Raw genomic sequence first — 27,378 nt, forward strand, 5'->3', positions numbered from 1 at the left:
CTCCTGCAGCGCTGAGCAGCCTCCTGGCCTTGCAGGATCAACAAAAGTCACCTCAAAAGGGGTTCAGGAATAAAAAAGTGACTGCAATTGGCACCTCTCAGAGCCAGAAATGCCAGTTTCTCCTTGCCCCTGCAGGAACCCAGAGGGATTCACTGGGAAATCAAAGCAGGTGGCGAGCACCAAATCTCTGCCAGCCTTCAGGAAAAAGGGATTAAATGGGCAGGAACATCTAAACCTGCTATAAATCATCACCTCAGCCCCACAGCACAGGTTAACAGGCTGAAAACACTCCATCCCCACAGAAAACAAAGAAAGCCAAGCATAAAGTGCCTTTAAAACAGAGGGATTCCTTCTGCCAGGCTGAGCAGGCAGGGGCTGAGTTTTATGCCTTGACCAAATGCCTGTTACTCAAACTGGTGACCAAAGTGCCACACCAGTCAAAACTGGGGGCTCCTCCTGGGTTTTTCTCTTTTCCTGCATGAGGCACAGATGGTAGAGGGTGGTGAGCTGAGGGTTGTGGAATGATCACAGAATCCCAGAATGGGTTTGGGCTGGAATTAAAGATCATTTAATTCCATTCCCTGCCATGGGCAGAGACACCTTCCTCTGTCCCAGGGTGCTCCAAGCTCCATCCAGCCTGGCCTTGGACATTTGCAGGTGCCAGCCAAGGGCTGGAAGGCAGCTGAGCTTCGTGGTTTGCTTTTCATTCTGCCTCAGTGTTTGCACACTTACGTGGAGCTTGTCTGTGGTTGCTCAAATGCTTCTTTAGGAATTTTCAGCCCAGGGTTTCTCTTCTTGCCTGTGCAACAAGAAAGAGGCAGAATTAAAGAAAGGCACTTTTTTGTTGTTGTTGTTGTTATGATTTCTTTGGGGTTAATTCGCAAAAACACAGCTTGTCTGCTCTTTGTTGACCTTCTTTAACAGAAATGCCCAGCCAGGGCTGCTGGGGCAGACTCAGGGCACACAGTTCAAACATAAAGTGCCTTTGTTCAGCAAGATTTCATTTAAACCTGCGAGCTCTTGGCTGCCAGCTTGGTCCAGAAAAGAAGCAGGAGCTCTGGCAAAGGCAGGCCACGAGAACATGCAAAGGGAAAGGTATTTCTCCTCCCACCCACGTAGGATCCCTTCAAACATTTCTCAGATTTAAAACCATTCCAGATCCACGACTTCAAACCCTGGCAGGATGAAACATCTCCTTAAAATTGCGTCTGAAAGCGCAGGTTCTGATTCTGTTTAACTGCAATGTTTCATCTCCTGGTCATTCAAAGTTCTGCAAACCCAGAAAAAAAAAAAAAAAAAAAAGGGGCAGAATTGAAGTTTGCAGGCTCCAAAGCCATTTGTTTCTATTCACACTGACCAGCCAAGCTTTTCTGAGCTGGATGCAGCTCAAGATGTGAGGCAGCTGAGCAGAGAAACACAAGAACCTTTTTTATGACTGCACAGGTCCAGCCCCATTTCAGCTCAAATTCATGGAGAAAAGAAGCTGGAAGCATCAGCCCTGTGACCAAACCCCAAGGCAAACATTTGGCTGGGTAATAAAATCCTCACCCCCTCAAAAAAGGGCACAAGCATCTAATTGAGGCATTCAGCATTTTTCACCTAACTTTTTAGATCAATTAGTCTTTATTTTAAGGATGAGTTGTATTCTGTATTCCCAACCTTCACCTATCCATGTGTGAATTTGTTTTTCCTTTTGACACATCAATAGGTGCCTGTGCATCCCAGTGCCAGAGGGGTGCTGGATCAAAGGGCAGGCACCCAGAATGGAAAATGACCTTTATGAATCAATTAATCAATTCAGATTAGCTTTTTTTTTTTTTTTTTTAGGGTTTTAGTTTTTTGGTTGGGTTTTTTTTTTTCTCGTTGTTGTTGGAGAGGTTTCTTGTTTTGCTTTTGTTTGGGGTTTTTTTTAAGTTGTTTGCTTGTTTGTTTGCTTGGGTTTGGAGTTTTGTTTTGTTTTTGTTTTTTCAGTTTGTTTTTTTGTTTTAGTGGATTTTTTGGTGGGGTTTTTTGTTTTTTTTTTTTTTTTTTTTTTTTTTTTAGTATTCTTTTTCTTTGTCTGCTCCAAAAGATGGGATTGTTCTCTCTCCTTTTGACAGAGTCATTCCAGGATGGAACAGGCTGCAAGAACCCAGCTGACACCTCATGGGAACAGCATTTATGGGATGGAAACCCCTGAGCACCCTCACTGCTGGGATTAGAAATCAACAGAGCTGTGAATGCACATAGGGGAAGAAAAATGGGGAAAAAAACCCCAAAAAAAGCCAATTCTCTGCTCCCAGGAGCTCCCAAGCCCACACAGGAAAAGCAAAATAAAAGCAGCAAGATCACAGAGAGCACAAAGAACAGCTCTGAATTTTCCCAAAAAGTAAAAGCTGGTGTGTAAGGAAGCAAAAAAACACTTCTAAAAACCAATGGAGGAACTCCTGCAGTGAGCAGAGCTGCTCTTTGCCTTTTTTCCTCCCAGTTTTCCAGCTGTATCCAGAGGCAGAGGTGAGGAGCAAACCCTGCTGATGCTCCACATTCCCTTTCCTGTGCCAAGTGCACCTCAGCCCCGCGGGATGTGGAACAGGGAGATGTTGGCACATGACAAAGGAATCTCAAAAAGACAGGTCTGGCAGCGCAGGCAAACGAAATCCCTCTTCCTCTGGCATTTTCCAAGCTGCCATCCATCCCAGTGACCTCTCTGCCTCCTGCCTGCATCCTCAAGGAAATGGATAGGCACAGATTCAAACCGATTTTGCACGTGGAAAAGACACAAAAATCACACAAATGTCACACAAAAAGACACAAAATTTTGCATGTGGAAAAGACATCAAATTGCCCATGGAGAAACTTCTTTTAGGGCTGGACTGTCCCTGTTAACACTCAGCAAACAAACCCCAAGGATCAGCCTTTCACTCCGCTGCAGTCACACAAAATCAAACAAGAAACGGGCACAAATTTGCTGGTTTTCCTCTTTTTTTTTTTTTTTTTTTTTTTTGTTTCCATTTGATCCTTCATGGCTGTGCTTGCACCACCCCATGCGTTATCCCTGAGCCTCAGGAACCTGCTCAGGGAGGGAGAAAATGAACCCACTGGGAATGAAGCTGATTTAAACTGGACCCAGAACAGGTTGAACCTTATCGCGCTTCGCGAGTGGTGCCAGAACCAGGGAGCAAAACGCCAACCCCAAATACCCAAATAAACACTAAAAGCCTTTCCCCTCCTGGGGAAATCAAATCTGCACTTCGGGGAGTTTATTTTCCTTGTCTCCTCTTCGCAGAACACAATATTTTGAAACTCTGCCATTTTTTTGAAGCGCAATCTGTCCGTGCGCTCGAGCTGCCAAGGCACAGGCAGAGCTGAACATTCTTTGGGGGGTTTCTTTTCAAGAAAAGCAGAAAAAAGCAACAACAGGAGCTTGAAGAGGACATGGATTTCAGGAGGAGGGATGGGAAATGGGAAGTGCCACGGCCAGGATTTGCACCTGCAGCACCCAGAGGTGCCACGGGGATAATTGTGCTGACTCTGTGGTTATTTAATGAATCTTGGGCTGAAATCAGGCGATTTCATGGCTTTTAACTGGATCAGGCCAAATTTCTGAGCTCCTTTTGTTCCAACATGCAAAGCACTCATCTTTCCAAGCCTCTGGGGCCAACGTCTGCAAGTGGTTTGCAGGAAGCCTCAGCACCCCAGTGCTCTGAAAGCAGGATTAAACAGCAGAACCACCACAGCAGGCTGCAGGAACCAGGATCCCCTTCACCCAATCCCCTGCTCCAAAATCCAAAAAATCCAAAATCCACCTCACACACGATTGACTTCCTCCCCCAAACACAAACATACTTAAAATGGCTTTTTGTAAAATTTAATTTTTTTTTTTTTTTGAAAGGAAAATAATAATTGGAAGTGTCAAGATCAGCTCTGTTCAATAGGAACTGCCAAGCAAGTGTCTGGCTGTCACAATAAAATCCCCCAGTTTGCCAGAGCAGACGTCAGCTTGGGGAGATGATGCTGGATTAAAAATCCTCTGCACAGGAGCTCCCAATGTGGGGGCAGCTTAATCACACACCAAAGTGGGATGGTACCTGTTCCATCCACCAGAAGAGCAGCATTTTCCACAGAGGTTTTTTATGGATGATGACTGTTTTTAGCTTTGTTTCCTGGACCAAACCACCGTGGGTGTGTTTAGCTGCTGGTCTGTGTCACTTGTGGCAAGTCAAAGCCATGGGACCCATCTCTGACACACAAACTGAGCTTTTGGAGATTGCAAACCTGAGAAAAGCAGGTGGATAAATAAATCGGTCCCCCAGCTCAGGGACTGAAACACAAAAGCCACCAGGGAGCCACAGGTGCCTCAGACACCAAAATACCAGCCCAAGGCTCCATCCTGAGGCACAAACCACCCGTGCAGAGGGTTTTTTACTGCAATCTCCTGAGATTTGCACTAAGGAAAGCCCCAGTGAACCACCACACACGGCACGGAGTCTAAATGTGGCTCCTCCTGCAGAAGGTTCTGCCTGGTGGCTCAGCAGATGGGATGCTCCATCTCCTCCCCAGCACCCAAAACCCCAGGAATTTTCTGTGTAAACAGCCCCTGGAGCCTTGCTGGTCCTGGAGCCTTCGAGCTGAAGCTCATCTGAGAGTTCCCCCTGCATTTTGGCACACGGAGACATCCACAAGCACTTGACTCAAAAGCCAAGTTTTAAGAATAATTGAAAAAAAAAAAAAAACCCAAGCCTGGCTTGGAGTGATGCTGAGAGACATCTCCAGAACCCAGTTTAGATAAGCAAATCTTCCAGGGTTTCGTGACATTGTGCTTCATGTCTGGAACATCAAGCAGAAGCTTAAATCTACTTTCTTTTACACCTTTACAAAGCTTTTCTGGCAAGTGCATTGCTCAAGGCAGCAGCTCCATCTCAGGAGGGGAGGAAACAGGCTCAGGTTTTACCTGGGGAGGTTTAGATCAGAAATCAGGAGGAATTTCTGCACCAAAAGGGTGGTGAGGCATTGGAAGGGGCTGCCCAGGGCACGGTGGGATCCCCATCCCTGAGCTGTTCAGAAGCTCTGGGGCCTTGGAAGGGCTGGGTGAATATTTGGGTTCCATGAGTTTGGAGAGTTTTTCCCCACTCTTAATGACTCCCTGATTTTCTGCTTCCAAGGCCAGCACTTGGCTGCAGCATCACTGGAACCTGCTGTGCCCCAGCGCTGCTCCTGCAGGACCTGGACCAGCCCAAAGCCACCCTGAGAGCAAACCTGGAGCTGGAGAAAGAAACCCTGACTTAATGAAAACACATTAAATACTTCCCTGGGAAGGTCTTCAACCCAATTCCTGAGGGAGGGGAGAAAAACTCACTTCCAAGGGGCTGGTTCACCTCTTCCTGACAGAGCTCAGGGATGGATGTTGTTAACCCCCATCAATTAGGGCAGCGTTAAATAACAATATTAAAAAAGGAAATTTCCACGTTTTCACGGTGAAAAGAACAGAGAATAACAAAGGGAAGGCAGAGGAATTTGCTGCCCACATGGGCTGTAACAGAAAATAAACTTTGACTTCTGAAGGAAAATCCCATTCCCCAGTCTCCAGGCTTTTCACTGCACTCAAAAAACTTTTTACGATATAATCCAAAATAAATAGTTCCTCGCCACAGAAAGCTCCAATTTCCTTCAAAGGATATTAACTAGTTCTGTCTTCGCCACAATTTATTATTAAAAATGTGTTCAATAGCCATGTAGCAACATTTCCTTTCAAACAACACTCTAAGGCATGTCACTTGCTGGTAAAATTTCACAGGAGGGAAATGCCTCTTTCTCCCCTTCCTTTACGAGATAAAAGTGGCTCATTTACGATTCCTGTCTCCCCCAAGGATTTTTTGGTTTTTTTTGGTCTGATTTCTTGGAAGGTTTTGAAAGCTAAATGATCTGGTTTTCCCCTATCTCTGTGTGAGCAAACCCCCACCCCTAAAATGAAGACAAAATGGGAATGTTTGGTGGGTTTCCATGGAAGAGGAGTCAATTTTGGAGGCTCATGGGCAGCTCCAAGGCTCCACAATCAACTTCTGGCTGATCCTGAAGTGTCACTTTGCAGAGGGACAGGACACAGTGGCTTAGGTGCAAAACTCTCAGTTCAGACAGTTCTGGCAAACCTAAAGAATTAAGATTATTTTGTGTCCCAGGCACCCTGGAGATGGCCAGCAGGAGAAAGTTCCTCATGCAAAACCTCGGTGTGTGCAAGTGCAAAGGGATAAAGATCCACATTTCAGCAACAACAGTGGGTTTGAGGGGCTCAAAGAGAACTTTAAGCCTTGCAGGACACCTGGAAATTCCCAAATCTCTGAGAAATTCACTCATTAACCTTCCTGGACACAAACACTGAGAGATCTCAAAGCTGCTGACAACAGCCAGGTCAGAGCAGGGTCACCTGGAGCCACTGCTGCTGTAGGTGTAGCAACCTTGTACTGAAAAAACACTTCGACAGAACGACCAAAAATCACCAAAGTGAAAAAATAAAAAAAATTTTAAATAAATATTACAGATCAACTCGCAGGTTCATTATTTATACTTGCAAATGCTGATGGTTGTTACACAAACCACCTTGGCACAGTGTGAGGGCTGGGGGTGGGTTTGGCCATCCCCTGCAGTCCTGTCACCTGCCCCAGCAGCAGCTCATCCCCACCGCCCAGTGCTCAAGGTTTTAAAGCCTTTAATCCTGCCCAAGTTTCAAGGTTTTTAAAATCCCCTCCAGGAATCCCACACGTGGGGACACCCCAGCCCAGTGGGAGAGGAGCAGGGACATTCCTGGTGTCCCCACAGCCAAACCCTGCCCACTGCAGACTAAACAACAGCCACCAGCAGAGCCTGGGGCTGAAAAATATAAATACACCCAGATAACAAAGTGTGTTCTCAATGAGAAGCCGTGCTGCTGGAGCATTCCTTCTGGCTCCACTCCAGCTGAAATAAAAACCAAACCCTCAAAGACAACACAAATGGGGGGTACATCCCTCAGGCAGCCACTTCTGGGGGGTTTGTAGTCCCAAACGCTGGTGGCCACATCCCCACAGCCACGACCAGAGTGATGGCTCCTGCACCATCATCCTCCTCCCACTGCAGGGCTGCAAATGGGTGGGAAACCCTTCGGGATTTGGGCAGTCTGAGCGTGGCACCAGCCCAGGGATTTGGGATTTGGATGCCTGTGACATCCAAATTTGGGTGGAACTGCAGGTGACAGGGAGGCAGGTGCTGGTGACAGTGGCAGGGAGGCACAAGGGAAGGTCTCTCCCCATGGCTGGGTTGTGTGCCTCGGTAACATTTTGGTAAAGGTGCCCAAAATCCCCTTTGTGCCAGGGACAGGGTGGGTGAGTGGCTGAGTTTTAGCCAAGCCCCAGTTTCTGGAGAAAACCAAAACACAGGTGTTCGTGTAAGCACCAATAATGTGGAAAAGTTGAGTCTGAAAATCTCATTTCCGACCCCTCACGTAGCCACAAAAAGAATTTAATATGCTTTAAAAGCCGTAGAAGTTTCAACCAAAGGCCAAGGGACAAGGATGAGGTGGATTTGTGCTTTAGTTCTCTCTTTCAAACCTGAGGGAGCTGCTCTCTCCTCAGCCCTGCCAGTGAGTGCCACTGGCTGCTCTTCCATCACTGCCAGCAGCAGCTGGAGCAGCTGGAAGCCAATGGAGATGCTCCAGGGATGATGGTGTGTCCTCTGAGAGGGACAGGGACATTCCCCACACGTCCTTGAGCCGTCTCTTCCCTCGGGGCTGTTTGCAACAACTCCTTGGAAACGGCAAACTTGAGATGTGTTTCCTTAACAACATTTCTGGGCTGCCTGGGGAGCGGAGCTGAGCCTGCTGCTGCTCCCAGCTCCAGCCTCCTCTGCTCTGCATGGCACAGAGCTGCTGGCACACCCAGGGCTGGGCACAGCACGGTGCCCACACTGCAACTCACACCTTTCTGTCCGGATTAAAGCATCCTTTATTTTCCCTTCTGTCCCCCGGGAGTCACGGGAAGGAAAGGGAAAGGGAAAGGGAAAGGGAAAGGGAAAGGGAAAGGGAAAGGGAAAGGGAAAGGGAAAGGGAAAGAGCATTTTTATGGCTGTGGTGAGTTTTTCCAGCGTGCACCAGGATGAGAGCACAGCAGGAAACCCTGAAACACTGGCACACCACGGGGGCAGGCGATGCTGCGTTTCATTAAATTATTAAATCGGGAATTAAAATCCCAGTTTAATTCCCAAGGCTCCTGAAGGGAAGAGCACGGCCTGGCACGGCCTGGGCACAGCTGCCCCAGTGACCACACACCACTGATCCCCAAATCCCCAAAGACACCATCAGCACCCACATGGGAATGGTGGGGATGCCAGTCACTGTCCTGTCCCGAGGGTGGCCATGCCCAGCACCTGCACCCAGATGTGTCCCAGCATCCAGATGTGTCCCAGCACCTGCCTGGGCACCAGCACCCAGATGTGCCCCAGAATCCAACTGTGCTCCAGCACCCAGCCACATCCCAACACCCAGATGTGCCCCAGCACCCAGCTGTGCTTCAACACCCAGCTGTGCCCCAGCACTCAGACATGCCTGAATCCAGATGTGCCTCCAGCATCCAACTGTGCTCCAGCACCCAGATGTTCCCCATCACCCAGCCATGCCCCAGCATCCAGATGTTTCCTGGCACCCAGATGTGCCCCAGAATCCAACTGTGCTCCAGCACCCAGCCATGTCCCAACACCCAGCTGTGTCCCATCACTCAGACATGCCTGAATCCAGATGTGCCTCCAGCATCCAACTGTGCTCCAGCAACCAGCTGTACCCCAGCAACCAGCTGTACCCCAGCACCCAGATGTTCCCCATCACCCAGATGTTCCCCATCACCCAGCCATGCCCCAGCATCCAGATGTTTCCTGGCACCCAGATGTGCCCCAGAATCCAACTGTGCTCCAGCACCCAGCCATGTCCCAACACCCAGATGTGTCCCATCACTCAGACATGCCTGAATCCAGCTGTGCCCCATCACCCAGCTGTGCCCCATCACCCAGATGTTCCCCATCACCCAGCTGTTCCCCATCACCCAGATGTTCCCCATCACCCAGCTGTGCCCCATCACCCAGCTGTTCCCCATCACCCAGCTGTTCCCCATCACCCAGCTGTGCCCCATCACCCAGCTGTGCCCCATCACCCAGCTGTTCCCCAGCACCCAGCTGTTCCCCAGCACCCAGCCGTGCCAGCGGTTGCCCCGGGGTTTCTCCGTCGCAGGGCTGAACTCGCTCCTCTGACTCAACCCTCCAGCCCGTAGCAAACCCGGCCAGGAGAGGCTCCGAACGGGAAGCGCGGGGCTGCGCAGGCAGCGGCGAGGTGCACCCGGTGAACCGCAGGCGGGGTTGAGCAATGCCAGGGTTATTTGCGTCCCAGGGCCCGGCTCTGCGCGCTCCCGGCTGACAGGTCAGCCCTGCTGAGGCACAAACACAGCCCAGACAAAGATCTCCGGCTTTGCTGCGAGGTAAAATCACAAGGTCAAGGCTCGGTGCCCGCCTCAGAGCGGCTTCCAGCAGGAGAAGCTCTGAACAGCACGGCAAGGGAACACTGGAAGGAGGCAGAGCAGAGAGCTCTGCAACACGGACTCCAGCAGCTTTAATCTGCGGATCCTGCGGCGCAGACGGGGACAGAAATGTCACCAAACTCTGCAAATATCAGGACCTATTTGCCCTCCTTTCAGTAAGCTCTGTACTCCAGTAATTCAATTTTGCAGGTAATTTCCTGATTCGGGCTAATCTCTGTTACTCTGCCCATTTTCCTCTTAACACACGCTGCAAAAGGGCTGCAGGCTGCTGGGTTACTCTTGTCAACACCGAAACCAGAGGGACGCAATTTCTTCTTGTTTATCTGCACATTTTGGTTACCAGAGGCTGTCACTGATAAGAGTGGATTTCCAAAACTCAGAATGAGTTCAGACCTTCTGAGTTTAAAGCGGAAGAGGCGCTTTGATAGAGATCAGATGTGAGATCCTGTGCTAAGACATGCCCCAAAGAGAGGCTGCAGGGACCCTGGGGAGGAGACAGCAGCTGACACAGCTCTGGGACAGTTCTGTGCCCCCTGGAACCCCTCACCAAACAAATCTGAGCCCCTCCTGCAGGGAGCACTGGGATAATCAACCACCCAGCAGGTTTTGTGTGACACCAGCACGCAGGGCCAGTCTGGAGGTGAAGCTGTGATGGAGATCCCACAGGTACGGGTGTTTAGGATCCTCCGTGTCCTATGGACATCTGTGACACCTCACTGAGCTGTTCCATGGGCTCCCACATTGGTTTGGGACATTCCAGCACTTTGGATTTCACTTCCCAACTGGGCTGTGCCCCAGTGGCTTTCCTGTGCCCCATTGCAGCGCTGGCCTGCAGGAAAACCAACACGGGAGGAAAGGGACACCGAGGGCCCCATTCCATCACACTCAGAGAGCAGCACAGAGCAGCCACATGCTCCCTCCTGACGCTGATGGGGAGGTGACAACACCCAGCTTTGCCAGACAATGTCCCTTCCCCAGTTAATGTCCCTTCCCAGCCCAGACATGGCACCACTTTGAGGGAACAGAGTTGGGGCCACCCAGTTCCTGCTGCGCTGCTGCCAGCACCACGCTGGCACCTACAGCTGTGACAAGGCCAGGCTGTCCCCTGACACCCTGCCCTGCCAGGCGGCCTGGGGCTCAGCCAGCCTCCCTCCAGACAGCAGCTGCAAGGCAAAGCAGCCCCAAATCCTTCATCCCTGAGGTGCTGATGGGAGGTGGGAGATAGAGGAGTGCTGCCTCCAGCTCTCAGCACAGGCCACGGGAGAGCAGAATATTAAAAACTAGTGTTACGACACTCTGGCTGAACCCATCTGGTGCGTGCAGCCAGCTGCTCCAGACTCTGATGGCCTGGGGGAAAGGGCACAGCTCCTCCCAAACGGCAGCACCTCTGTGCAGACAGCAGCAGCATCACCCTCCTCCCAGCTGGGTGCAGCTGGTTCTTGCCCTCTGCACCGGTCAGAGCTATAAAATCCCATCTTTAATTACTGAGATATAAAAATCAGCAGATAAGCTCTTGCATCATTAAAGAACAGCAAGAGAGCTGCGAGATGGTGTGGCACAAAGGCAGGACAACCAAAGCCTTCACCACGTGGAAACTCAATCCCAGTATTTGGCTGAACTTTTTGCCGAATGTGCACACTCAAATTTCAGGCCCAATAAACCCACCCATGGCCGTGGGTGACACGGAGATCACAAACATCCCTGCTGCAAAGGGACCCACAAGGATCTCACCAACTCCCAGAGCTGCACGAGCCTTGTCTGTGTGTCCCCTCTGCCTGCTGCACTCACGGAGGAATCCAGGCAAAAACACCTCTGCTGCTGCTGTGGGCTCTGAGTCACATCCACCAAAGCAAGGGACCCCCATGGGCCAGGAGCTCAGCAGCTGCCAAAGGATGCAGCCCACAAAACGCAGAATTCCAAGCACAAAATGCAGAATTCCAGGCACAAAATGCAGAATTCCAGGCACAAAACGCAGAATTCCAGGCACAAAACGCAGAATTCCATCCTCTGGCCACGCACCCCTCCATCTCCAACAGCCTGACAGGCATCTCATCAGGACCAAAGCCTCTTCCTTCTTCTCACCATCCTTTCCTTAACTCTTTTTCCACCCAACAACTTGACTTCCCAGGTGGCCCAAGCCTCCCTTCCACTCCTCCCATCACACCATCCCAAAAGCCCCCAAATCCCACAAATCACTCCCGGCCGCAGGACAGGGAAGCTGCAAGAAACATGTAGCCAAGGTCCAAGGAAATCCTACTGGGGTCCAAGAGGTGGCCTAAAGGATTTGGTTTTCTGCTCCTCGTGGTGACTGGCTGCATCCCTCGTGGCCTCCAGCAGTGGGATGGCCACGTCCTCCTGCTGCTCTGGGGAGATGGAGATCCTACAGAGCAACACAGGGACTGGAGCCTCTGGTCTCTCCTCCTCCCCGCACTGAAATCCCAGCACTGGAGCTCTGGGAGTGAGCAGATGGGACAGGCACCATCACCCCACAAATCCCCATTTTCCCTCTGCCAAGGTTTCACTGCCTCCTCATCCCAGAGCCTGTTTCTTTTGCTGCTGATCTCCAATCAGGAAATCCACAGGAGCTGCAGGCCAGGGAAGCTGTTAGAAAAGAGCCTCCAGCCCTGGGCAGTTTTTTGGGGTTTTTTTTTGGTTTTTTTTTTTTTTTTTTTTACGAGGGACTTTTCATTTCGCTGCCACTTTGTTTTCAGCCTGTCTTCTTGCAGTGGGAGTTTGCTGGAACCAAAAACTGCAGAAAAGCTCTTGGAATTCACCCGGAGAACAAAAGGGCTTTTGTGCAGGAGGATTTGGAGGACGAGGCTGCTTTTGCTGCTGCTGCTGGGTGTCTGTTTTCCCCGTGCCAAAGAGCACCTGGCCGTGGCAGAGCAGGAGGTGGGCACAGGATGGGCACAGGATGGGCACAGGTGACATGTGGCCAGGGGCACAGACACCTCCCACACCTGCCAGCAGGGCAAAAGCAGCACAGAGAGCCGAGAGCTTCCCAAATATTCCTGCAGTGTGGCTGGTCGTGGCTTTGTGCCTGGCTCTGCCCCTCTGACAGCAGGCACGGAGGGCTCTGCTCCCTAAAATGTCACCCCAGGGACCCTGCCACGCCAGTGGGTGCTCCCCATGGATGAAGGGATGAAGCTCCCAGACCAGTGGGTGAACTGAGGGGATGCTGCAGGTTTGCCCATCAGCTGGGCATCACTCCCAGTATACAATATATACCCCGATATATCCAAGTATAGATATCCCAAGTATACACTTGATTTTTTTTATTCCCCCTCACCCACCAAGATTTCACCCCTGAACACCACCACGGGACTCTGACCAGCTTCCCACAGCAATCCTGAGCAGGCAGCAGCAATTGTCCCATATTTAACACAAAAGCAGGTGCTCCATCTGCCTCAGCCACAAGAGGAGCAGGATTTGCTTGAAATCCATGAGCCCCAGCCCAGCTAAAAATCTTCTGTACATCCCCAACACTAAAGTACCCACCCCAGGTAATTATAAATATCCCGAGTTGGAAGGGATTCACATCACCAAGTTGAACTCCTTTCCCCACTGCCACGTGGAGCCCCAAACCCCAATTTCCTTGGGGTGACAAAGACGCACTCGCAGCAGACACCCCACAGACACGTTTTTGCTCAAGGTCTCTCTCCAGTCCCAGTATTGGGTTTTTAACCTGGCTGCAGCTGGGGATTTTCTCCCAGAGGATCCTGCAAAAAGGGGTTTAGAAACAGCACAGAGGGAGCTGTCTGAAAACACAGAGCAGCTCCTGCCTCTGCCCTGGCTGCAGTGCCAGCACCCAGAGCCTCCTGGAGCTGTCAGCTGTGCTGCCAGCACTGGGAAATGCAAATGGAAAGGAAGGTGACATTGTCACCCGCTCGCTGCTGCAGGCACAGCTGGGAGGGCTCTGTGCCTTGCTCACACTGAAGCACTCAGTCTGAGCTCACCTTCCCATCAGTTTGGCCCCAGTGCCAGGCTGGGCTGGATCAGGGGTGTGAAAAAGGCAGTGCCAGCCTCCTGGCTTAGCTGCAGCACCTTTGGTTACAGCTTTCAGCCCCAAAAGGGACAGGCTGACAGCTCCAGGAGGGACACTGGTGTGTCACCACCACCCTCCCAATGCTGCCACTGGCAAAGCTCCGTGGGCAATGCTGAGGCTTGTCCAGCCCAAAGGAATCAGGAGGTTTAAACGTGGGAGAAGCAGGGCTTGGATATCCCAGGGGTGTGATTGGGTCAGGAATGACCCCTATGGGGGTGTCACTGTCCCCAGAGGAGCGTGCACAGAGATTTATCCTCCAGCTCCTGCTTCCCACACCTACTGCAGCCCCACTGCTCCCCAGAGAGGCTTTTTGCTCACCCCTGAGGGGTGATCCCTGTCCTGGTGCCATCACCCCCACAGCAGGCTGGAAGAAAACCCAACCAGGGCAATGTGAGGCAATAGAGTTTTCTTTCTGTTACCAGGGGCTCCAGGCAGCCACGGGAGTCTTGTTTTACCAAGCCCAGGTTGGGTTTGTTCAGCACATTGTAAATGTGGACATTTCAGCTGCACTGCCAGCAGACATCTCCTGCTGATGCTCTGCATGTAAAACTTGGGACTTATCATTTTCTGCTCATGAGTAAAGACACCTTGGGGTAAAATGGGCCATTTGTGCTCCACAGAGAGAAACCTGCCCATTGATTTGGTCACGCTTTGGGTTATTAAATATCAATAACTTTTAGAGCCAAACGGGAATACCCATGGAAAGAGAAGATGGTGCCACAAGCCATTTCTTTATTGAGCATCTTCACCTTCTGCAGAAGGCCCTGATGACAGGAGGGCTGTGCTAATCCATGTGCAGGTCACAAATCAGGTGGCAACTTTGCCCAGAGTTTTCCTTCACGAGATGAACACCACAACACCAGCAGCTGTGGCATGGAAGGAGAGGATCTGCCTCCCTGCATTTTGTCACGGGGAATTTTGGCAAAAGGTTCAGCCAAATGTTGTGATTAAGTTTCAACATGGTGAAGGCTTTGATCATCCTGCCTTTGTGCCACACCATCACACAGCTCTCTTGCTATTCCTTGATGATGTAAGAGCTTGCCTGCTTATTTTTATACCTCAGTTATGAAAGGTGGGGTTTCACAGTTCTGACCTGTGCAGAGGGCAGGAACCAGCTCCTGCTCCCTCTGCTGGCAATGCCTCCAGCAAACGTGTGGGTCCTACTTTAAACACACCCAGGAACACCATTCCCAGGGAGAAGCCATGAGAACTGCAGGAAACCCAAACGTGCATCCCCTGTGAGCCCTGGCACCACCCAGGGCTCCAGCAGTGCAGCTCTGGGCACTGTCCCAGCTCTGGGCAGGCCAGGAGCTCCTGGCAGGAGCTGTCCCCCTGCTGATGGCACTGCCAGCAGCCACCAGGGCTGTGCCAGGAGCTCAGGGCCACAGGGAGGGCAGGACTGGAGCTGCTGCACCATCACCTGGCACAGGAGAGAGGCTCCAGCAGCTCCAGGCTGCGCAGGGCAAGGTGCAGGCAGCTGCCAGGGAGGCTCTTGCAAGTTCAAACCCGTTCAAGGCAGAGGTCAGAGAGCACGACCTGCCAGACACCTGCTCAGAATCCACCTGAGCTGGAAGGGACCCATCAGGATCAGCCAGTGCAGCTCCTGGCCCTGCACACACACCCCAAAACCCCACCCTGTCCCTGGGAGATTGTCCAGACACTCCTGGAGCTCACAGCCTCGGGGCTGTGCCCATTCCCTGGGAGCCTGGGCAGTGCCTGAACCCTCTGGGGGAAGAACCTCGCCCTAAAATCCATCCCAATCCCAGTGACACAGCTCCTGCATTGCCTGAGTCCTGTCGCTGTCACAGAGAACACAGACTGGAGCTGCAGATTGCTGAGACCTCTCCTCAGTCTCCTCCAGGCTGAAGGGCACACGTTGGCTCGTCTGGCATATAAACTCACACAGAAAGCACAAAAGCCTTTTCCCGGGTTTTATCATGCAATTTTATCTCAATTTGGAAAGCACACTTCCAAAACCCACGGCAGCACAGCGCTGCGACAGACTTGTGACAGCAAGTCTTGTCCTCCCAATAAAGAGACACAAGTGGGAAGGTTTTTGGTTTTTTTTCCTCTCTACATATGTCCACATGGATCAAAGCCCATCAGGTCACATCTCTGCACCCAGCTTTCTAAAGCAGAAGCTGAAAACACAAAGTTCCCTTTATGAGCCTTTCTGTCAAAGCCTCTACAGAATGCCCCATGTGAGGTTTGAGGCTGCAGCTTCACTCAGACACACACACTCCCAAAAAGGAGACTGCTTTCCACGTGCACCAGCAGAACTGGGAAAAAACTGAAAGCAGAAACAGAGTGAGGGAAAAAGTAACCAAGAGAAGCAGGATAACATAAATCATCCCCACAGATCCATAATGTCCACCCCACTTAGCAACCAGGACAAAATACATCCCAACCTTGTAAATTCTTATCTGTGTGTGCTCAATCCCAACCAGGCACATTCAGTCCCACTGAGTCCTGCAAGAAGACTTGGATGCTCTGAGTTTACCACGTGCACTTTCAGAATGAAGACAGGAAAAAATAAAGAATCCTATTTAGCCTCTCCTTTAAGGGCAAAAAGAAAAAATTCTTCAGCCTCTACTGTTTCAAACAGAGCCCTGCTCTGCATCAGCCCAAGATTGCTCCTGCCTTTTTTAAAAAAAATCCTTTTTTAAAGCAAACTGTTGGAAAAGCAGCCCCCCTTGGCAGGAGATGCTCGCACAGGATGGGCTCTAAATGAGATTATCCGAGGTAAAGAGATGCTGGAAGCGCTGGCATTGTTCTGGCTCAGTGCAGGAAGAGCCAGAGGAGGAATTCTCCCCTTCTGCAGGAAGCTGTTCCAGCCCCTTATCACACAGAAAGCTCCTGGTTTCTTGCAGGGGAAGTACCAAATGTTTTTGAGGGGAAAGAATTATAAAAAAAAAGGAAAGAGGAAAAAAAAAAAAAAAAAAAAAGGCATGCCTGGCTCTGAAGGAAGCTGCTGGGGACATGAATGGAGCTGAAGTGGTGCTGGGAGGAAGCCTGAGGAGCTCAGGTAGCTCTGAGCAAGGGGACATCCCCAGGGCACATTCCCTGCAGAAGCCCTGGGGTCTTCTCCTCTCTGCCTTCTCTCTTCAGCCCTGTCTCATTCCACAGAACCACAGAATGACCCAGGCTGGAAAAGCCCTTTGAGACCATCGAGTCCAACCCATGACCCACCACCACCTCCCCAAATAAACCCTGGCACTGGGCACCACATCCAGGCTCTGTTAAACACATCCCCAGTGACCCACCACCTCCTGGGCAGACCATCCCAGTGCCCAGCCACTCTCCCAGTGAAGAATTCTTTTCATTTCTTGTCTCCACAAAGCGATTTGTTCCTGGTCACCCCTGCCTGTGTCACCCTTCCCCAGCTGCCAGGGGCTATTTTGGGCTCTCCCTCCAGTTCTGATGCTGCTCTCAGGGGCTGCTCTGGGATGGGGGATGTCCTTCCATGCAAGGCACGATCTGCTCTGCTGGTTAATTTATGGAATTGATTGCTTGGCAGGGATCCAGGTTTTTTTTTTTTCTTTTTTTCCTGTGGAGACGTTCCAAAGTTTTATTAGCCATGAGCAAATTGCTGCTGTCCTTGGGAGAGGTAAGGAAGTCAGAGCCTGTGTTCTTTGCCTTTTATTTTTTTTTTTTTTTCTAGAGGGTCTCTCCCAAAAGACAATTCCATTATCACAGAGATGCACAAGGACCTGGAGATATGATGGTTGTCTTGGCATATTGCATAGATACCTAAAAAAACCTTAAATTTTAAGTATGTTCACCGTTTTATCAGATTTTCTTCCTTATTTCAACCAAGAGCTCCCTGACTCAGCCTGGTTTCTCCTGGCAGGTCGTTAGGGGATTGTGGTTTTCATCTCTCAGGAATTAAAATGCAGAAAAACACTTTGGAACAGGTCAAACCCCGACAGTATTAGAACATTGCCTTTCTTCTCCTTTAATAGGCCACTCTGACAACCCTCTGCTTGTGAAATGAGAGAAAAATCCGTGGGCAAGCAGCGAAGGTCAATCTTGTGGTTTCTGAAAGCATTTAATTAACACGGTTAAGTAGCAAAGTCCGCTTGGGAGGGAACTTTTGCCTTAACCAGCAGCATCTTTCTCTTCAGAGCAGCAAAACCTGCACGAGGGCACTGACTGCAGGATTTATCCGCACTCCACATCCCAAAATTCAGCGGAGCTCGGGTTTAGGGGCAGCAGCTTCCCTGTGCTGGTGCTGCTGCCAAAGCTGCCAGGAAATCAGGGTCAGCCCTGTGTCTGCACCTCTGGCTCACAGCTGGCCAGAGGCTGACCTCCTCCTGGGGGTTTGGGGTGACCCTCTGCACCCTCAGGGCTGCCAGAGCCCCGTGCTGTGCCTTGGACTTCTGCTCCAGGCGTTTTTGTCAAGCGCTTAAACAAATCTACTTAAGACGTAGCTTAGCCCAAAGGGGTTTTGGCATTTTGATGACAGCGTGTAAAGTCCCTGTCTCTTCCTTTAGCTATTCTCAGCTCCTACAGGTGCTCCTCTCCTGGGATAAAACCACAATAAATATCCCACATCTTGTGTTTAAAGCCCAGAGCAGTCACATGCACAAACCCCACAGGCTGACAGCTCCTTCCTGAAAGGTCACAGCATCAGCTGGTTGGGAGAAGAAATCAATCCCAGCCCTCACAAAGCCAGACTGGGTTTTATTTCTCCATACTTCTGCAGCACCGGAGACCCTGATTGCAGGCAATTAAAGCAGCCTTAGGAAAAAGGGGCTGTGCTGAAATCCAAGCTGGGAAGCGTGGCTCTAACTCGGGGGCAGCTGCCAGCGCTGGAGAGGTGCCCTGCAAGGAGGAGCTGTGCCTGGTGCTGCACCAACCCTGCAGGCAGAGCTGCTGCCAAAAGCACCTTCTGAGCCCGTGTGGCCTGCCCTGGCGGGGATTGTGGCAGGGATTGTGTCCCCTCCTACCTGCAGGGACTCCAGGTAGTCACTCCAGCAGGTTCTGGCTGCTGCTCACCAAAGAGGTGACAGCAAATCCAGGGAAAGAATCTCCCAGACATGGAATGGTTTGGCTTGGAAGAGACCTTAAAGCTCGTCTCATTCCACAGGCATCTTCCAGGCTGCTCCAAGCCCTGTCCAACCCAGCCTTGGACATTTCCAGGGATGGGGCAGCCACAGCCACTCTGGAGACCCTGTGCCTCACCACCCTCACTGGAAATAGGTGTTTTTTTTCTTAATATCTAATCCAAACTTACTTTTGGGGTTGCCTTTAGAATATTCTTTCTCCCTTCCCTTTTGGTGCCAGGTCTCTGGGAAGGTTTGTCTGTGCTGGATTGGACCTTCCATCATTTTAGAGCCGTCAGAACAACAAAAAAGACTTTTGAGTCATTTTCTATATCTGACCTTGAACTACTGGAGAAGCAATAAACATTTATAAGAGGAATGCTACCACGGAGTGAAGCTGTAATTTTTATAACTTGTTGCTTGAGTGTGAAACAAGCCCTGCTGAAAACCCAGGAGTGAGGGAAGTCGGGGCTCAGCCCCCACTGCAGGATGAACACAGGCACAAAAACACTCTGGGACTCGCACAGAGCAGCCACACGATGCTCTGAGGCCATTTGGCACTGATAAGCATTCTTCATCGAGTGCAATTACATTTTTTTTTTGTTCAGAAAAAAAGATTCCCCTTCAAAAAGCAGCTCCCGAGTCCGTGCTGACTCAGCCTTCATTAAAGGCCTCTTCTTGCAGACACACTGAAGTGTTGACTCCTGCACTGATTTTCTATTGCTGCCTTATCTTTGGCATCTCATCTGCAACTTCTGCTGGGTTTTTTCTTTCTTTTCTCTTTTTTTCTTTTAATTTTTCCCCCTCCCCTCACGCTGTTTTCATCTGAATGCAGTAAAAGTGGCTGCTGCTCAGGCTTCAGCTCTTCTCACGAGTTTTGATGTGCCCGGGTGCAGGCTAAGCAAACCCAGCCTTGATTATAAAATTGCAGGCTAAGTAGGCTAACAAAACAGCACCAGCAAGAAACTGGATCAGCTCAGCTCTGTGAAGTTTTCCTGCTCGAATAGGGGAAAAAAAAAAAAAAAAAAAAAAAAAAGCTTTTTCTCTTTAAATGTGAAACCCTACCCCAGCTGCAGAGGTTGTTTGCACTGGGCTTCACAGGACTCAGATTTTTTGCAGCCCAACAAGCCACAGCCACTGCTCCAACTGGGGGATGTGGCCAGAGCAGCTCCTAGCCCTGAGCCTGCCCCTACAAATCCAGGCTCCTGCTTGAGGATGGGATGCAAATCCAGAGGGATTTGCCAGAGCTCTGACAGCCCCAGGGGACCAGGACGCACCAGTGGCCTCTTGGAGCTGAGGATGCTTAGAATCCCTCTGCACCACATCCAAAGGCAAGATGACTCAGAAATGCTTTAGCACCCCAGAGACTTCCCTGGTTCATTGCAGAGGATGAACCTTCTGTGTTTGGAATCCCTAAAGTAAAAGGATGGGGAGATTTGAAGGATGGGATTAATCCTGGCTTTGAGGCAAGGAGAAAGCCCGACAAGCAACAGCCCCAGACTTCCCAACTCTAACCTGCTTTTTAGTGAGCAGGAGTCAGTTTTCCATTCACACTGGTCAAGTGCAGAGTATTGTGGATTTGGAAGACAAAAGCACCAAAAAAAAAAAAAAAATTTAAAAAAAGCCCCAACTTTTTGCGCAACGAGCAGAGATGGAAATTGCACCGAATGGCCTTCACCACTTGGCCACCACAGCCCAGAATATCTGACATGGCACAGCTCCAGCCTCCTGGATCTGCTCCCCTGCTAACACTGCTCGAGCTGATAATGCTAATCCTTTAAACTATCCCCAGACAGGCCCCAAGGAACTCCACAGGTAACGAAACAGATTTTTTTTTTTAATTATAGCCCTGTCCGCAGCTCGAACGAGAAGAACTCTCCTGCAATTTTGGCCACTGGAGGCTGACTCCACATTTCATCTCATGATGCTGCTGGTGGCCACGCTGCCAACCTGCAAATGCACCCCAAAAAGGTCCCCCCAAAACGAGGGTGACAGCAGGAAGGGACTCCTGGTGAGTAATCCTTACTCAGAATGGAATACTTGTGCCACCCGCTGCCATCTCAGCTGGGACCTGCCCTGTGTCCCCACTCCCTGTGAGGGACACAGCTTTACCTCTGCAGCAGCATCAGCAATGCAAGTTCATGGGGTGAACCCCTTGGGGCAGGGCTGGGAAGCACCACAGTGACCAGGGGAAGAAGCTTTGGGCGTCCAAGTGCATTTGCAGAGGGATGGAAAAGCATCCCCGCTCCTGTGCTGACAAAACTCCCACGCTATTCTTTCTCCAGCTTAACAAAAAAAAAAGAATCTTTTCTCAGGTGTGTTTGTTTCCAGTCCTTCTCAGAGAGGCTCCTAGAGGTGCTGTCACAGCTCTTTTCAGAAAGAGAAAAGGCCCAAGTGACAACAAACACAGGCATTCTTTGGGGCACAAAGGCAACTTTTTAGACATTTGTGTATTTTCAACTGCTGTAAGCACCTTCTGTGGCTCCACGTGAAGTGTCCCATCCCTCCAAAAAAACACTCCCGTGCTTTTCATGGAGCATCATTTGCCTCACCTCAGCAGCCCGTGTCAGGGCAGGGAATTCACCCCTGAGGATGCCCCGAGGTTTTTGGTGACAAAAACAACAACAAAAAAAGGAGCCACTCTCAGGGTGGCACAGAGGAGCCTGGCAGGAGCACTCAGCTCTCTGCTCCCTTCTTCCTGCAACTCAGCACTTTTACTGCTAGAATTGCTTCGAGTTGGAGCTTTTAAATATTTATGTCCTGTCCCTACCAAGAGGCTGGGTAGCACCAGGGAGCTACTGTGTGACCTGTGGTGTTGGGACAGGGCAAACACCTCCTCAGGACAACGCAGGGCTCAGCTCCTCTGCCTCACCTGGGCACAGCAGTGCTTTGGTTCATCTCCAGCCACTTTCTGCCCCAACCACATTCTGCTCTTCCCGAGCTGGGTGATTCCTCCAGCCTGGCACCCAGGAGGTTTTTACACCTCTTTAGAAATGTTTAGAAATGTTTAGAAATGGTCCCTCTTAAGCCAAAGTAGGCACACGGGCACCTCCAGCCCCTTGCACCAAAACTGGATTCAACAGGGCGCCCTTAAAAAAAAAATAAAATTTAATTAATTAATTAGAAATAAATCACCCACTGGAGCTGAACTGTGCTGCTAGCCCAGGCTTTGCTGGGCTTGCACCTGGCTGACCGTGGCACTGCTGTGCCCTTGCCAAGCGCCTGTGTCACGGGAGCGTGTGAGTGGGGAGAGGCTGAGGTGGTGCTGATGAGGCAAAATGCACATTGCACAACCCACAGGAGCTGCTCGCAGGTTAATCTTACACCAGCAACAACCTGCCACCTACCTAGGGCTGCAAAAAAAACAAAAAACAAAAAAAAAAATCAACCCCCAAACCCCAACAACAACTAACGCTGCGGCTTTACGGCTGCTCCACCGAGACCTCTGGCTGGGGAAAACAAGAGTGTTTCACAGAAAATCGTGGTCTTTGGAGTAGGTGCAGGGCCTTTGGTCAAAGTCCATAGGGTGCACGCTCAGCCAGCATCACGTGGGATGTGCTGCTCATAATCCCAGCTTCCCTTTGCAGCCGGAGCACTGGGAATTGTGTTTGGAGCAACAGGCTCTGAGGTTTAGGTGTGAGACCAACGGGCAGCAAGACTGGGTTCAAACATCATTTCAATGTATTTATGAATCAGTGCTCCCATGGGCGCTGCTCCCCCTTCTCTTTTCTTATTTCAGTGGAGAAATTTGCATGTTTGCAGGTGGTTTCTCCCACGTGGGCTTTGCTAGGGAATAATTCCCCCCATTGCAAGGAATTTAGGAGACTCTTGGATCTGTCTGCTGTCACCAGAGTTGGGATTTACAGCCCCAGACTGTGCTTGGCTTGAAATGAATATGGACTTCCGTTTGGGTTTTTTGGGTTCTTTTTCCCCCCCTCCTCTTCCAAAATAACATCCTATTAGTCATGACAGCCAAACGGGCTGGATTTGGGCAAGGATTCAACTCCTGAGCTCCCATCAACATCAAGGCCCTGCTGGCCACAGCAGCCTCATCTCTGAAGGTGAGGAACAGGCTGCAGGAACCTGCTGTGCTGCAGGAAAAAGCTGATTTGGGTTGCTACCTCCAACAACAACAAAAAAAACCAACCCCAGTCTGCAGCTTCCAATAGGGAATGAAGGTGGGAACAGGATGAAATGCAGGGGTGTATTGTGTATTGGGATGGAGCCTCAGGGAGCCCATCAGGGGACAGGTGACCACAACGCTGGAGGCATCTGCTCATTCCTGCTACAGAAAAGGCCAGAAGAAAAGCGTTGTTTCTGAATTCCAGGGAGAGTTTCAACCTTCACAGATTGTGCAGGAAGCAGATTCTCCCCCTGGTTTTTTTTTGCATGGCACAGGTAGGGTCTCCCTGAAGCAGGTGGGATTCCTGGCAGGGAATAAGAACAACTCTGCTGCTCACATGTTCCCCTGACACGCTGCATCAAATAAAAAAAAAAAAAATAATCTCTGGCAAATTCTCAGAACAACTCTGGAAAGGATTCAAAGCAGGCAGAGGGCTCAGCAGCTGGCTGGGGCTCTGGGCTGTATTTTCCAGAGCTGCTGAGGAACCTTCTGTGCAACACATGAAAGGTGATCCCGAAATGCAGGTTACCCCAAATGAACACCACCTCTGGAGCTGAAACCCCTTCCCCTGCAAAAGCCTGGCCTCAACAGCTGAACTTGGGAAAGTTCTCTGTGCCAGGAATGCAGGCACTGGGGCTGCAGAGAGCCAGGAGGACGGCAAAGGGAGTCAAGAATGATGCCATTCATTGAGATCATGTTTTGTGGGTTGGCTACTTCCATCTTCCCTTTGCTCTGGTGCTGGGGACACTCAGTACCTCTGCAGGGCCACCAGCACAGGTCGCTCCCTGCCTGTCACCACCTCAGCCTGTGCCACCCCCAGGGGTTTTGGGGACCCCCTGTCCCCCCCAAGGGTGTCCCAGGGACCCTCCAGCCTGGGGCAGAGTCCTCTGGGTACCACCAGGTCCAATCCCGCATTATCAAACTTCCTTGGCGCTTCGCATCGGAAACTTTGACAATTCCCTGCTCGCCTGGAAAAGATGACTGCAGCAAACCCAAATTAGGAATAAATTATACAACAACTTTACATTTTTTTTTTTTCTTTGACAAAGAGGGGGAGAAAAAAAAAACAAAACTGTGTGGCAAGAGCTGTGCAGGCACCTCCTTCCCCGACGTCGTCCCTTCGCAAGGATTATTGTGGAAGACTCCGCAGACGGCTTAGTGGGAATACACCAACAAATAAACACAACACCAGGCAGCTCCAAACCCAGTTTGGGACCTGCTCCTCTGCTAAATCCCAAATATGCACGAGGGCTGCAGGATGCAGGCAGAGCCAAGCTGCAACATCCCAGCCCGTGCACTTCCAAAAAGCTCCGAAAGCTGCATCTGTGCGGCCGCTCGCTGACACATGGGCATCTATTTTCCCAATGAATGGCCTCAGCAGCTCCTCCTTAAAAGCTCTCCCCGCCTGCTCCGTGCAGGGGCTGTTGCATTCCCGCAGCATTTTTGCAATATTAAATTCTCCACCTCCTCCCACCCTGCCCTTCCTTGCAAGGGCACAAGGCAGAGCCGCTCCGGAATAAGCAGAGAGTTAAAAAAGCGAAGAGCCGGAGTTGCTCTTTGCCACCACCAGCAGCACCACCACGCTGGCGGAAATAAATCACTGCTCGTCCCCTTCCCAAACCCCCTCCCGCTGCTCCTCGGGGCTCAACTCCTGCCCTTTCGCAGCTCCTCCACGCTCAGGGTTTGCCTTTCTGCAGCTCCGAAGTTCTCAACTTCTGCAGCTCCAAAATGCTCGGTCCCTGCAGCTGCACAAATGCCCAATTTTTGCAGCCCCTAAATGCTCCATTTCTGCCCCTTTTTGCAATTGAATTTGCAACTTCTGCAGCTTCTAAATGCTCCATTTCTGCCCCTTTTTGCAATTGAATTTGCAACTTCTGCAGCTCCTAAATGCTCCAGTCCTGCAGCTCTTAAACGCTCGACTCCTGCCTTTCTGCAGCTCCAAAATGCATAATTCCTGCAGTTCCAAAATGCATCATTCCGGCTCTTTTGCAACTCCAAAATTCTCCACTTCTGCAGCTCCAAAATGCCCAATTCCTGCCCTTTCACAACTGGAAATTCTCCACTTCTGCAGCTCCAAAATGCCCCAATTCCTGTCTTTTTGCAAACGCCGAAATTCTCAACTTTTGCCCTTCTGCAGCTCCTAAACGCTCCATTCCTGCAGCTCCAAAACGCTCCCGGGTCCCTGCGGTTCCAAAACGCTCCATTCCTGCCTTTTTGCACGCTCGGAGCGTGCTGCTGTGACAAACCCCAGCGCTGCCTCCGACCAAAAAGTTACCAAATATTACAGGGCAGAGGGGGAAAGAGAGAGAGAGAGAGAGAGAAATGGGTGGAAAATGATCTCAGCGCTGGCACGAGAACAATACTTTCCCATGGAAACATAGGTATATATTTAATTCCTGGTAACTCCACTCCAGTTTCACCTTTCATCTCCCTCGCGGACTTGTTTGAAAGTTTTTTGTTGTTGTTGTTGTTGGCTTTTTTTTTTTTTTTTTCTTTGCTTTAACCCCCCGCTCCGAGCCCCGGCTGCAGCTGCTGCTCCTGCAACACCCGTCCCGTGTTCCCGGCCGTGCCAAAGGCGGCCCGAGGGCTCTCGGGCCGTGCAGGAAATGCACCGGGGGCTGCACCGGGAAATGCACCGGGAAATGCACTGGGAAATGCACCGGGGACAGGCGACGACCCCCCGGGGGGAAAAGCGCGGGCGTGCAAACGCGCGTGCACGCGCACCCGTGCGTGCACGCGCACCCGTGCATGCACGCGCGGTTGCACGCGCCTGCAAAACCCCCCCCCCCCCTTTCCGGCTGCACCCGCGCGTGCACACGGTTGCACGAGCAAGTTGCACGAGCGAACTCGCGCGCGCGCGCGTGCACGCGACACCCCCCACGCGCGCGCACACGCACCCCGGAGTTGCACGAGCGCGCGCGCCCGCAGCCCCGTTGCACGCGCACACGCACACGCGCGCGGGGGGCTGCACCCGCGGAAACGCACGCGCGCTCCAGCGGCCACGCGCGTGCACGCCGCGCTCACCTCGGGGCTGAGACATCGTCCCGCGCCGGGCCGTGAGGGGGGGGGGGGGAGGGAGCGCGCACAAAGAGCCTTTCCCCCGCGCCGCTCCCGCCAGGGGCGAGCCGCCCGACACACACACACAAAAGATGCGAGCAGCGCGCTCCCCCCCCGGAACGCCGCGCGCGCGCTCCCGCCTGGGCGGCGCGGGGGGCTCGGGACGCGCCGAGCCGAGCCGGGCCGGGCCGGGCCGGGCCGAACCGGGCCGGGCCGGGCCGGGGGCGGGGGTCCCTGCGCGGCTGGCGCGGGGCCGGCGCGGCTGCACCTACATGATGGGCCGGGGCGGGCGCCCCGGCCTCCGGCGCGCACGGGGCGGGGGGAGGCGGGGGGCCGCGGTGCGCACGCGCCGCGCCGCCGCAGCGCCTCATGGGAAATGGAGTCCGCGGCCTGCGCCTCACCCCGCTCCCTCAGAGAGCCGCCGGCAGAGGGCGCCCAGGGGTTCGCGCCTTCAGGCGGCTTCGAGCGGCCCCGCGCTGCCTCAAGCCGCTTCAAACAGCTTACAGTCATTTCGGAACGCTTCAAATCGCCTCAAACCGCTTCAAATCGCTTCAAACGGCTTACAGTCATTTCGGAACGCTTCAAGTGGCTTCAAATCGCCTCAAACCGCTTCAAATCGCTTCAAAACGCTTCGAACCGTTTCAGAGGGCTTCAAATCGCTTCAAACTGCTTCAAATTGCTTAAAATGTCTTCAGGTCGGTTCAGACTGCTTCAGATCGCTTCAGATTGCTTCAAATCGCTTCAAAGTTTCAAATCGCTTCTAATAATCGCTTCCCTGTGTCCCTGCCTGCATCCCTGCATCCATTCCTGCATCACTGCATCCCTGCATCCCTGCATCCCTCCCTGCATCCCTGCATCCATCCCTGCCATCAGCAAGCTCTGGATCCACGGTTTTTAATTTTTCCCCTTGCAGGCAGATCAGATGGAGCGAGTTCATCCCAAGTCAGACGAGGTGTTCTGAGGTGGTCTTGGAGATTTCCCGTGGGAAGAGTCAATAGACTTGATCTGGTGACACTTCCCTGAGATGGGGACAGTTCCCTGATTTGGGGACAATTCCCTGATCTGGTGACACTTCCCTGATCTGGGGACACTGCCCACATGGGAGACTCAGGGGAGTGGTAGGTGGGTACCCCCTTTGCCACACAGGAGCCCTCTTTCAGGAAAAAAAAAAAAAAAATCCTAAGGAAAGCTAAAATTAAACCTTCCCAAAGCACTGTTTACCATCATTTATATGTTTCCTTATAGGAGCAACGGTGGAAAAGAAATAAAATGTCATAAAAATAACCGAGGGATAAGAAATGCGTGCTTTAAAACCATTGGCAGTTAAATTAATGCTGAGGATATTTTACATCCCAGCAAAATACTGATGACAAAGGTACAAAACCCAGTGAACAGGCTGCATGGAGGGAGTAGATGGGAGTGAAATCAGTGCTGCCACTCGTTCCTCGAGCTGGAAAAGGTGCATTAGAGCTGATTTTGGGGCCGTGCCTCCTTCTCCCGGCCAGCCCCAGGCACTGAACTTGCACTCACCTGACCTTGCCACTTTTAGCTGCAAGGGCCAAAGTCTGGAGGAGCTGC

The 27,378-nt window shown here is 51.5% G+C and overlaps 1 protein-coding gene across 1 annotated transcript in view; it reads right to left on the minus strand.

Moving 5' to 3' along the window:
* The window catches only part of MAP2K6 (mitogen-activated protein kinase kinase 6), a 45,656-nt gene extending 19,836 nt beyond the window's left edge, over positions 1 to 25,820 (minus strand). The window contains exons 1-2 of the mRNA XM_066332332.1: positions 25,768 to 25,820; positions 733 to 799 (exon numbers count right to left, since the gene is read on the minus strand). Of these exons, the coding sequence (XP_066188429.1) occupies positions 733 to 799; positions 25,768 to 25,783 (83 nt within the window). The 5' untranslated portion in view covers positions 25,784 to 25,820. The remainder of the gene's footprint in view (positions 1 to 732; positions 800 to 25,767) is intronic.
* Between the last annotated feature and the right edge of the window lie 1,558 nt (positions 25,821 to 27,378).

The sequence above is a fragment of the Sylvia atricapilla genome, chromosome 18, assembly GCF_009819655.1.
Source record: "Sylvia atricapilla isolate bSylAtr1 chromosome 18, bSylAtr1.pri, whole genome shotgun sequence".
Lineage (NCBI taxonomy): Eukaryota > Metazoa > Chordata > Aves > Passeriformes > Sylviidae > Sylvia > Sylvia atricapilla.